The 12,503-nt window shown below is 37.5% G+C and overlaps 1 protein-coding gene across 2 annotated transcripts; it reads left to right on the top strand.

Moving 5' to 3' along the window:
• The first annotated feature begins 181 nt into the window (after positions 1 to 181).
• On the top strand, positions 182 to 10,710 carry rcc1l (RCC1 like). Of its 2 annotated transcripts, NM_001007509.1 has the most exon segments (12): positions 230 to 312; positions 682 to 982; positions 1,976 to 2,105; positions 2,488 to 2,616; positions 3,046 to 3,112; positions 4,234 to 4,285; positions 5,280 to 5,364; positions 6,701 to 6,882; positions 8,067 to 8,154; positions 9,089 to 9,262; positions 10,052 to 10,137; positions 10,304 to 10,703. In NM_001007509.1, coding segments are annotated over 11 exon segments (1,350 nt in total). In that variant the 5' UTR covers positions 230 to 312; positions 682 to 703; the 3' UTR covers positions 10,382 to 10,703.
• The last annotated feature ends 1,793 nt before the right edge of the window (positions 10,711 to 12,503 follow it).

The raw sequence follows: 12,503 nt of genomic DNA, 5'->3' as shown, positions 1-12,503 counted from the left end.
ATAGCTTAGAAGAGCTCTCTTGTGAATAACTGTAAACCAGACTATGATTGGCTAACTTAGATTGGCTAACTAAGATTGGCTAAGTTTTGGGCGGGGCTACGCTACAGCTAAAAATGAAAAATACAGTAAGGAGGGTAAATGGCAATGACCAAGACAGGAGGAAGTGGGAGGAGCAAGGATCGGGGGGGGGGGGGCGTGAATAATGATGGGGTTATAGAATGTAGGACTGCTGATGGGAATACACGTGCAGAAGAAAGCGCATTCAGGACTGCAGTAATATTAATGCATTCCGGCAACGCTTCAGTTTTGCAGGTGTGATAATGAAAGGGATGAACTGACCAATTATGTTCTTGTACAGGGCACCAAAGGGATAAGTGGGGGTTTGATATAGTCACGCTTCTTGTCCATAGGTATGAAGTTAAAATCAAGTACTACCCTTCCAGCAATCTGGGTAAAGGGACATCAATGTGCTCTGGGCCCTTCAGTAGTATATTGCAATATTGGGCTCAGCATTCTCTGTTAGGATGATGAAACTTATAGCTCACTAATAGACAGAAAGCTGTGGGATCATGCACAAACCTTTTCAAGTACACAGATAAGGCATCAGATCACCTCTTTGTAATAAAATGCAGTAAAATCTCAAGTGTGTTAATTATATGGGTTATGTATCCCTGGACATAGGTTTCATGACAACCACCTACAAATGTGGACTTCATTGTTCTTCAGAGGCCACTGTATTCTGAAATGCAAAGGTCACCTTCAGAGACATTTGTCTGCCAAAGTTAGCAAGAGCAGAGAACAAGATGAACTTCCAGTGTTTCAGTATGTGGGCGAGAGAGCAAAAAGGAAGGAGCGGGTATTCGTTTGGGGATTTTCTCACACAGGAGCATTGGGCATCCCCAGTTTTGTCATCCCTGAGACCGGAAGAAAGAAACCAAAAAAATTCCAGCTAACGCCCTACAGGTTGGATATGGATGAAAAGGTGAGGTATAGGGGAAGCTTATGTATAATCTACTTAGAAAAATAACAATCATCTCTAATTTACCAATCAATTTCCCCTTTATTACCAACATGTAGTAATACAGAAAATTACCAATTACCAATTTAGTAATTCCCTCATAGAGAAGTATTGTACTAAACCTAAAGGGATTCTCCAGACCCTGTCTGCTGTGCCTCCTTTATTTACATACTTTTGTATGAAGACTGAAGAAGGTTGGGCGATGCTGTTCTATAAATGAAAGCAGCAGGCAGGGTTGAGCTGGGGTAGCCGTATGGCGGTGGGTGGGTAGCATCCTATAAACTGCAAATTACTTGCAGTTTATGCAACTCTCTAACTTAATCATTACTCTACTAAAAGTAAACACAAATCAACTTCCCTTATTCTTACCTGGGTAACATTCCCTCTCAACAGGTTGTACTGACGGGGTGAGGTAGTAAAAGAGGAAGATGGTCTAACAGGAATTCCATATAAAATAATTTTTCTTCTTAGTTGTCACTTTTGCATCAAGGCCATTAAAATATTATTCCAGTTGTTTTATGAGCCTGGAACCAGATAGTTAACTTGGTCCCCCGATTTAAGTTTGCATATAAGATCAGGGGTTCACGCAAATTAAATTTAACAAAGTTTTGCTGGTGTGATATAACTTCCAAATCAACCCAATCACTGGATACTTGACCGAATTCAGCTCCTGCTTTTAAAGACCACTATCTCTTATAACACCTGTAACCACTACATTACCTATGGCAGCAATTGCTAAAGACTTGTATATGCCCTGAACTCAAGTGAAGCAAACTTTCTCATACTTCCTTACTGTACTATTCTGATGTGATTGCTAAATTAAAATGTGCAAGTTGTTGTGTTGTCTAAATAATAAAAAGTATTATATAAAAAAAATATACGAATACTGTAATATGAAAGTTGCAAAGAACCAATGTTTTTTTTCTAACAATAATTAATTTTTATATGCATTTGTAGATTTCATCAGCGGCTTGTGGCTATGGATTCACTTTACTATCTTCAAAAACTGCTAACATCACAAAGATTTGGGGAATGGGGTTGAATAAGGATTCACAAATTGGATTTCATAGAAGCAGAAGAGATCGAAGTGAGTAATACTATACTATCTCTTCCCCACACTGTGTGAACCTCACTGTTCCTTGGGCATTGAGCATGCTTAACAGATTCCATTGGATGTCATTTTCTAATCCTACTGGCAAAAATACCTCTCAAAGCGAATTGCGGTGCCATGTATGCCATTCCACCAGCGATTTACATTCTAGCCGGTGGGATGGCATTGCAGGGAGATTAGTCACCCGCAACAACGGAGATTTGTCGCGGCACGACTAATCTCCCTGTGTGTCACTGCTCTAAAGGGTATTGTTGCCAACATTAACATTTTAATCTTACCAGCACAAGTCTCTTTTCCAAAAATGATTTGTTTTTTTATTAGTAGAAGTAATGACATGCAATTATTTGTCTCTTGTAAGCTAAAGGATATGAGTACATTCTGGAGCCATCTCCTATCCCATTACCATTGGATAAGCCCCAAGAGACCAAAGTGTTGCAGGTGTCTTGTGGCCGGGCACATTCGCTCATTTTGACAGACAAAGAAGGAGGTAACCAATACTATTGCATTATCTGTACTTTTAAAGTAGAACTGATATGGTCACAATTAGAATTGTTCTGAAAAGTAAAAACAACAAAGAATATGGCTTCTTCTGTAGACTTTTGCTTCGATACACAGTGAGCTTTAGCTTCCTACTATTTGGCTATTGGGATTTATTTGATAATGCCAAACAGGAGTGTTAGAACAACCTTGGATAGAAAAGATTCTTTGTATCCTAGTCACAACAGCCAGGCTTAATGAGAAGGACTGAGAGAAAGCTGTAGAAGCTAACTACACTAAAAGCAGATTGTTCTGCCTTAAAATATTGTTATACTGCAGCACTCAGAATTTCCTGACAGCTACAGCTTGGGAGGTTCAGTTGATTTCTAGATGGTTGTAAAACCTTTTCGCATGTATAAATTTGCCATTTATTTTGCAGTTTTCAGTTTGGGAAATAACTCTTACGGGCAGTGTGCACGAGAGGTTATTGAAGGAGAAATATATAGGTAAGTTTGTATTTTTAGTCCTTTCTGCAAATTTGCTAAAATGAGGAAATATAGTAATTTTACAGGGGTCATTGGTTATATCATTCATATAAAAATGTAATCATATTTAGATTCTGTTATACAGTGATGATTCCTCTGCAGTGATCTTCATGACTTACCCTACGGGCAAGGCCATATGTTGGACTTTCATATAGTGCTTAGGTTCTCATGCATCTGATGTCCAGATGTCTAATACTAGCCACCAAATATGTACACTCGACTGCAATTTGATTATTGCATTTAGTTTTCGATGCAGTGTGGGTCTCGCTTCATCTGCCCACTGGTGGGATGGCATTTAGTTGTCGATGCAGTGTGGGTCTCGCTTCATCTGCCTGTCGGTGGAATGGCATATCGGGGAGATTAGTCGCCTGCATCAAGGGAGATTTGTCGTGGGCGACTAATCACCCCGTCTGTCACGGACCTTAGAGCCTGAACCTGGCATTACTTTTGCTAGTTCCTAACTGGAACTAGCTATACCAGAGTGCCAAGATGAGGGATTTTGTTGCCCATGTGGTTCACAATGTGAAGATGTAATAAGGCTGATATCCTCTCAGAGTAGTGGAGATCAAAATATGTCATGAGTAATTGCCCTACCACAGGCAAGTGTAAGTTCAAATTAAATGGAATTGTAAAGAATTGTTGTCTCATGGCATTTACGTTTTTAAATGTAAGGCTTTTTTTTAATTTTATTTCCAGTTAAAAGAATCAGATATATATTTAATATATATATTTCTTTATATTTGAATCCTTTTTTTACTCCATTAAGCCTCCTTAATGCTTTTTCTGTAATTATTAAGTCTTCTAGCAGTAGTGTAGTGTGTTTTGAGACACAGACTAAGTCACATAAGTACTAAAAAATTGAACTCTTCCATTCCAGCAGAAAACAACAACTTTTTTTTTACCAGTAAATTAAAATGTTTTGTTTCTAAAACAATGCTACTTTTATCCAAATACTTCTTATTATTATTGTTCTTGTTTTTTTTAGGTCTGTACATACTGAAATGGCTGTAATGGGGTTAGTTTAGCTTATTGTTACCATTCTTTGTACTGCTCTAATGTTCTGCTCTTTTTTTCTTTGCTAGTGAAAGCCAGCTGATTCACAGGGTCCGAGAGCTGGATAGCAGAGTGGTTCAGGTACCAGTATCATCAAAAACTAGGACATTAAAAACACAAGTGGTTGTGTTATCTGTCTAGTGCTAGTCTTATAATTAATAAATGTTTCTATATGCAAGATGCAGGGACAGATTTAAGAACAAATGTGATTTTTTTCCCATCTATCAAACTGTCCTAAATGTCAGGAACATTTCTAAAACTGATAAAGGTGTTAATTTAATCAGAATAGGTTCTGCATTTATCATTGGGTATTAATACTCAACAGAGCAACAACTTCTATCCGAATCCTTCATCCCTAATGCAAATTGCACATTGTGTAAAATAATTACTAATCTGCCTTGTATCACATGTGACATTTATATTCTTTATATACAGTATATTGTGAGTTGTTCCCTAAGCTCAGTAACTGACAGCTGTGGAGCTGCTGGGGGCATCTTCACTGCTTAAATGCTGCAGTTGCAGAATCCCCAAACATAGGGCCAATTCATATTCAGTTCAGTGAGAAAAAGTTATTTCATGGTTTTTCATGTGAAAACTCATAGACAAATTCAGTTCAAGGAGAAAAACTTTTCTTCTAATTCAACTCCACTTTCTTCCCATAGACTTCAATAGAGTTTTCATGTGATAAACAGAGAGATACGTTTTTCTGAATTGAATTGCATCTCAAATTGAATCTCATCCATTTTTTTTTTGGTGTAGTTGCCAAATGACCTTTGCCTGATTTGAACACCAAAGTGGTAAACAAGGTTGGATTTTTATTATCCTTTGGGCCCCTGGACAGTGACCAGATTACATGGGGAAGCTATTCAGACAGGATCCCCAGCCCGATGAGGTTCTTATCCAATGACATTTTTTAACTGGTTTGATCAGTGTCTGAGTGAAGACCAATCATGACCAAAAGTTTTTGTCAAGTAGATAAGCCAAAATATGTTCATACAGGATGGTTATCTTAAAAAATGTATGTCATTGCTTTCTATATCTTAACTCATGTGGTTTGGGTTTTTGTCTCATTCAGGTTGCATGTGGTCAAGACCACAGTTTGTTCAGGACAGAGAAAGGAGAAGTGTACTCTTGTGGATGGGGAGCGGATGGGCAAACAGGTCAGTCTGACACCCCTATCAAGATTCAGCTATTTAATTTAAATAAAATTACACAGAAATGTCTTTTTAGAGTTCTTACAATGTGTCTCGTCATTTACATATAATTACTAGAAGTAATCATTGGTAATAAACTTGCCTGAATTAAAAAAAAAAAAGAAGTAATCACTGGTATCCATAAGGCACCATTTTATGGGATGTGCCAAACTGTGAACACAAACATTTACTAATCCACGAATCCGAATGAGAAAAATTCGGATTGGAAAACGAACATTTTGCAACTTTTTCGTACTTTTTTGTAACCGTTACGACTTGCGCAAATTGTTGCGACTTTTTTCGTAACCGTTACGACTTGCGCAAATTGTCGCGACTTTTTCATAGCCACTGCAAATTTCGTGAATTGTCGCGACTTTTTCATAGCCATTATGACTTTCGTGAATTGTCGCGACTTTTTCATAGCCATTATGACTTTCGTGAATTGTCGCGACTTTTTCATAGCCATTATGACTTTCGTGAATTGTCGCGACTTTTTCATAGCCATTATGACTTTCGTGAATTGTTGCGACTTTTTCATAGCCATTACGACTTTCGCGAATTGTCGCGACTTTTTCGTATTGAGCGCTCAAAAAATTTGCGACAATTCGCGAAAAAGTTGCAAAATACCGATCATTACGGAAAAAACACATTTGGACGCTTTTCGGACGTTCGTGGATTAGTAAATGTGCCCCAAAGTATCTAGTATAAATACATTTAAAGCAACTGGACTTGTTTGGTAAACATTGAAGACGTTTCACTACTCATCCGAGCAGCTTCTTCAGTTCAACTGACTGGTATGGGAAGTCCTCAGCACTAATCTCCCACTAATCCAATCACAATGGCACTTTGTAACTCTTCAGAAAGGTGACATCTGAAACTCACAGAGGTGTGAATGCTGTGGAGTTACTTTGATAGGATTACCAATGATTCTTCAATGATTACCAAACAAGTCCAGTTGCTTTAAATTTATTTATACTAGATATACCATGACCTGGATGAATAAAAATCTTCATAGACATGTGAACACAGAGGTTTCTCAAAGAACATATAATATGGGTATGACTGACCTTTTCTTAACATGTTATATTGTTTGTAAAGGAACATTACAAGAATTATCTTCATAATAGTCAGTGGTTATAAGGTGCTGATGGCCTGGGATATTTTTCATTTCCATCCCTAGTTTCTTGGGATTTGTGTGTCCTTGTGTGAGTTAAGCAGACTCTCACCATTTTGTTGTAAAAAGTAAGCTGAAATACACTGATTTGGAATTATAGCTAGCCAGCTGCCTGACTGTTTCTTGCAGGACTTGGTCATTTTAATGTGTGTAGCAATCCAACAAAGCTGGGCGGTGATATGGCAGGTGTGAATATTGTGCAGGTGGCCACTTATGGGGATTGCTGCCTCGCTGTTTCAGAGGAAGGACAACTGTATGGCTGGGGAAACTCTGAGTACCTGCAGCTTGCATGTGTCACTGATTCCACACAGGTAAGTTTCTCATCTCTTCCCAGATCCAAGCACAGAAGCAACTTTGGGCTCAAAACTTTCCACTTCTGAGACCCTGAACTGATTTATTCCTCCACTGATAGCTGTACAGCACTGTCACTGGTCAAATATAACAAGTTAATAATTAGGTTTAACTAGCAGGAATTACAACTTTAGTAAGTTGTAATTAGTAACTATGCACAAAGAGTCACTAATATTTGAATAATTAACTTAACTAACAATGAACTTACTTGAGCCTGGCCTAAAGATCCATCTGAGGCTGACCGGAACTATTTAGGTTCAACTCAGGATATTAGACAGCATTATGTGTAGTAAACATTAAAACAATGTCAATGACAATACATAATAAAATAATAGCTCCTGCATAGAGAAAGCTCCTGACAACACTGCGGGACATCTTCCAATACAACACATTACCCATTACCCGTTTCTTCTATTATGGGGCAGATCCCATGACAATTAATCATCATCCTTGTTTTGGCATAGCCATGTCTCTCCATCAATCTCAAGGAAAATACTATCTAAGCACAATAGCCCAAAAAGGTACCTCTGGTAAAAGATCTAATCCATGTCAGCACAGTGTCCTGAATGGTATCTTTGCAGCACTTGTGGTCATGAGACAATTTGTAACCTTAGCCTTATCACTAGAAATACTAATGACAGGAGACATCAAATACATTGCTTGTTCTGTAGTGACCTTTAAGCCTGATTGTTAAAATCTTCCTACAAATGCTCATGTTTTATCATTTGTTTGATAGTGACCAATATAAATGTTTTTAGCATACACCTAAAACACCAATATCTACATATAGTATTTTTGCTGTTCCAAATATAAACATGCAGCACTAGAGGGAAGATGCAAATGGGATATTACCTTATTCGTTAAGGCAGGTAAAAACTTAGTTTTGGGTTGGAATATTTTTGTGTCTTCATAAACATTAATACATATGTAGTAAAAGGCACAAAGTTTGCCCACGTACAGTAGCCCATAGCAACCTTCGAGATGTTTGTTTTTAAACAGGTGACGAATAAATGCTACCCGCTGATAGGTAATAAGAACCCTTAGGCTGCATTATCTTTTCCTAAAGATTTATAACAGTACGTAAAATGGTAAGGATAGTAAATAATATAATTATATATATATATATATTTTTTTTTTTTTACAGGTCAATGTACCACAGCACTTACCATTCCAGCATGTTGGAAAAGTGAAGCACGTCGCTTGTGGGGGCACAGGTTGTATTGCTGTAAACGGTGAGTTTTGAGCTACCATTTTATTTCAATTGCCTGTTGCTCTCTAGGGTATATATATGAACATAGATTTTACATTTTATCCCATAGCATCCAATCAGCAAGTAGTTTTGTTTTGTTTGCTATAATAAAATGAAAACTAAGTTTTGATTATTTGCTCTGGGCAATTGTACTGAAATAAAGTAGTTTAGGGATATGTTGACACTGATTATAACCACTTGGGGTGCCTAATCTAATGTTATGCACCTTACTTTGTCTTGTAAAGAGCTGTGTTTGCTGAAAAGGAATGCTGCTTGCCTGTGGAAACTGGACCTTGAGAGCTTATAACTTTATAATAAGTGGCCTATTCATTTAAGTACAATTTAGTCCGAATGGAAAAAAATCGTATTTGTTCTGACATTTAGAACTGTGCGTATTTTCTACAAAATTTTTGTTAATTTCTGAAACTTTTTCATACTTTGTGACAATTTGTATCATATTTGTTGCAACGAGTACAAAATTTTCAGATTCATTCAAGCTTTGGTATCATGACTTTCCTTGGGACAGGTTGGAGCTGCAGAATGCCATTGAGTCCTATAGGAGGCTTCCAAAAACAGGCACAGAAGGTTCAAAGTCAGAAAGTTTTTTGCGTCTTTTACGATCATTCGGATACAAAAATTTTGGAACTTTCAAATCATACCACAATATTTTCGTACAACCACGATGTGATCCGAAATTTTCGTATCTAATGCGATTTTTTCCCACTCCTACTTTTTGAAGTCCGAAATTCAGACTTTGATAAATCAGCCCCTTCCAGCCGTAGTGGATTGGTTTGATTTATGATGGGGCTGTACTGAATAACTGGGAGAAATAAACATGGCTGAATAGGCAGTAATTATAGGATGAGCTTTAAAATCTGAGCTTTTAAATCTGAGCTTTTTTCTTTCTATGTGCTTAGGAGATGGGAGTGTCTTTGTCTGGGGATATGGTATTCTTGGAAAAGGACCAAATTTCTTAGAAGCCCAGCAACCTGAAATTATTCCTCAATCCCTGTTTGGTCTGTCTGACTTTAATCCTGATATAAGGGTAACCAAGGTCTTCTCTGGTCTTGGACACTTTGCTGCATTGAACAGTAAGTTAATTTGTTATATGTTGAATGCAAAGCCCTTATGAAACTAATTGATCTGCTAAGGTTGTGTCCTTTCTACCCAATAAAAAGGGGAAAATATTGCTCATTCTACAACAGGGCCACATTTACTTTTTACTTCTGCGTTCAGCCTGGTACTTTGACATAATTTTGGTGCAAAACTCAGTTTGAATTACAGTTGAATTGTCAAGTTACCGTATATAACAGAGTTTATTAGTTAACTTGCCGTAAACAGCCAGCCTCAGCATTGGTTTACAAATCAGGCCCACAGTGATTTTATGCTGATAGATATTAAGCCAAAATCCATCTGAAAGCAATACTGTGGTCAGCCCTGGATTTATAGTTTGTGCACCCCTAGGCCACTTTACATCATGTCTAACATTTGCCACCTCCAGAGATTTCACCTTTCCATCTTCTTTAAGTGCAGATTTTTTATTTTCCATGGAGAGCTGTTTCAGCTATGTGCCACACACCACTGCCTGGCACCAACAGCAACCTAATGGGAGAGACTGACTAATAGCAACTTACTCTGTATCCCATAATAAGTATATAGTGAATTTCATTTGAAATAAGGTTAAAGATTAACAATTCACAGAAGAAAGGTGATTTTTATAAACTATGTAAGACTTTATTTTAGATTAATTTATAAAGCATGTGTTCATAAAACTATAAGGGATAATATTTTTAAGTGGCCTATCAATTTTAATGTTTATTTCATCCAAAGGCACACACTGTTCGTAAATGTAAACAATAAAAGTTGTGATTTTGTTGCAGATCGAGGAGAGCTGTTTGTTTGGGGTAAAAATTTGAGGGGTTGCTTAGGTACGGGAAGATTTGAAGATCAGTATTTTCCCTGGCGGGTAAGGATTACAGAAAGACATAATTCAGTTTATTTTTGTAGCCATAGCATTACCAGTTTATCCTTAATTTCTTATATCATTCTGTTGTTTAAAGTTTTTTAGTTTAACAAAAATAAAGCGGAATACAATCTCCCTTGCATTTTATCCTTTTTTTTTTTTTTTTAAGGTGACTGTTCCTGGAGAAGTAGTGGATGTTTCCTGCGGTGTAGACCATATGGTGGCTCTTGTGAAATCATTTATGTGAGCAGAGGTAGCAGTTTCTGCCAACAAAGAACTAGCGAATGTTGCAGCTTTCTGTAATAGCTGCTGTACATTACTAGAACACCAAATGCAGCACCAGCTAGGTTGAATTCTGAACAACTGAATTATGATATTAATTATGATATTTAATTCAGCATTTTGCTGAATTAAAATGAACTTTAATCATCATGTCCCACTCCCAATTCATGTTTGGCAAATATGTCATAAAAAGAGGTTATGTTATTTTCCTTTTACACTTGTATAATGCAGCCAGCTGTGCTGGCATTCATTTTAAGGATGTTTGTAATGACATTAAAGACTTTAAACAGACTATGATGTTGTAAACTGTTTTCTATACTCTGAAAGTGCTTAAAAATAAACTATACCTTCAGAGCGAATACTTAACCAACAGATAATATATTATTATAAGTAACCTATCAAAGAAACTTGCCAATTTTCCATATACATATGAGTAAATGTTGCCTTTTTATATCTTTAACCTTGCGCTGCCATATTGTGTGCTCCCTTTTGATCACCTGACAGGAAATAATGCAGGTTCTGCAAGAGTATCATTCTCTGTCCATTCATTGGCTAATGCAACCTAGCATGTATGTGCGGGATAACAGCGCTTCATCTAAGACAGAGGGTGGACTTAAAGGGAGAATATACCCCTAAAACCATCTTTGTTAAAAATTGGCACAATACATATGTTTTAAAATGCATTCTGCCCATTCTGGTAATTTAAAAAATTCATATTTTCCAATCCAGTTTTATTCAATAACTTTTTTCCCTTAAAACACGGCAGGTTGTTCAGAGCTCCCTATCTTTGAACAAACAAACTCTTTCCCTAGGGCCAAACGATTGAATTAGCCCAATATCACCCACCTGTAGGTGGGAATATCGGGAGAAGACTAACTCGCTTGGCAATCTCGCCAAAGGAGCGGATCCCACAGTGTATGGCCATCTTAAAGGACATGTAAAGCCTACATTTGCCTACAATGTATATCAGTTGGGCACGTCTCCCCCACCCAAATGGCATCATTTGTACTGCATATATCCCCTCCGCTTGCCAGCACCATCACATTTTCCTAAAGCAAATAGCAACTTTCAACTGGAGGCCATTATTCCTCTGATACATAATTAGATACATTTAAATCTGCAAACGGCATACACACACACCCTTATTCAGCATACATTCCAGGCTCACACAGGCAGAACTGTCTTTGATAAATGTTCTGCTTTCTTTGAGCTGAGCTCAGGAGAGGAGGTTAGGAGAAAGAAATTGAAGCAGACAGCTAGAGCTAAATTTCTATGGGAACCAGCAATGCCATCTCTTTACTGGCTACTAGGGGTGTGTCTAGTAATCTGAGCTTAGTACAACTGAGCATGCCCACAAGCCAGAAGTCAAAGCAAATTCCTGAGGGGGGCCAAGTGGGTTACAGAAGGAGAAATAAATCTAAGTGATTAAGGTGGCAGGTATTGAAAGATTTCAAAGAGGCTGTTCTCTGATAACATTTTTGTGTGTGGGGTTTACATGTCCTTTAAGGTTCATGGATTATGGTGATTGTCTGGGAATTCCCTACCAGTCTCTGTACAGATGGGGATATAATATTTTCAAGATGCAGCAAGTCCATACTTACATAGGCCATATTGATTGTTTTACAGAATGACAGTGATTAACATTTGGAGGGTTGCAAGGAAGCCATTGTTATTCATTTGGGAAAAAAAAAAAAAAAAGGTTCATGTGCTGTTAATCATACTCTGGTGATAATTACCCATAGATGTGGCCATAACTTTGCACACATCACATATATGAATGCAGATTGGTAGTTTACCCTTGATTAAGACTTGATCTTACTATTATGATATTAATGGAGAACTCCTTACAAAAGAAGTAGGGCAGAAATGTACATTATGTTTTGGGTTTCTGTACCAGCCCAAGGCAACCACAGCCCTTTAGCAGGGAAGATCTGTTCCTCCAAAGATGCCCCCATTAGCTCCCCATTTTCTATTGACTATTCACTGCACATGCTCTGTGCTGCTGTCAGTTACTGAGCTTAGGGGCCGACTCACAATATACTGTATATACAGAAAATAAATATCACAATAGAAGGCTAATTAGTAAT

The sequence above is a fragment of the Xenopus tropicalis genome, chromosome 2 (genome assembly GCF_000004195.4).
Source record: "Xenopus tropicalis strain Nigerian chromosome 2, UCB_Xtro_10.0, whole genome shotgun sequence".
In the NCBI taxonomy this organism is placed as follows: Eukaryota; Metazoa; Chordata; class Amphibia; order Anura; family Pipidae; genus Xenopus; species Xenopus tropicalis.
Note: the sequence above shows the minus strand (reverse complement) of the source record. Positions and strands in the feature narration are given on the sequence as shown.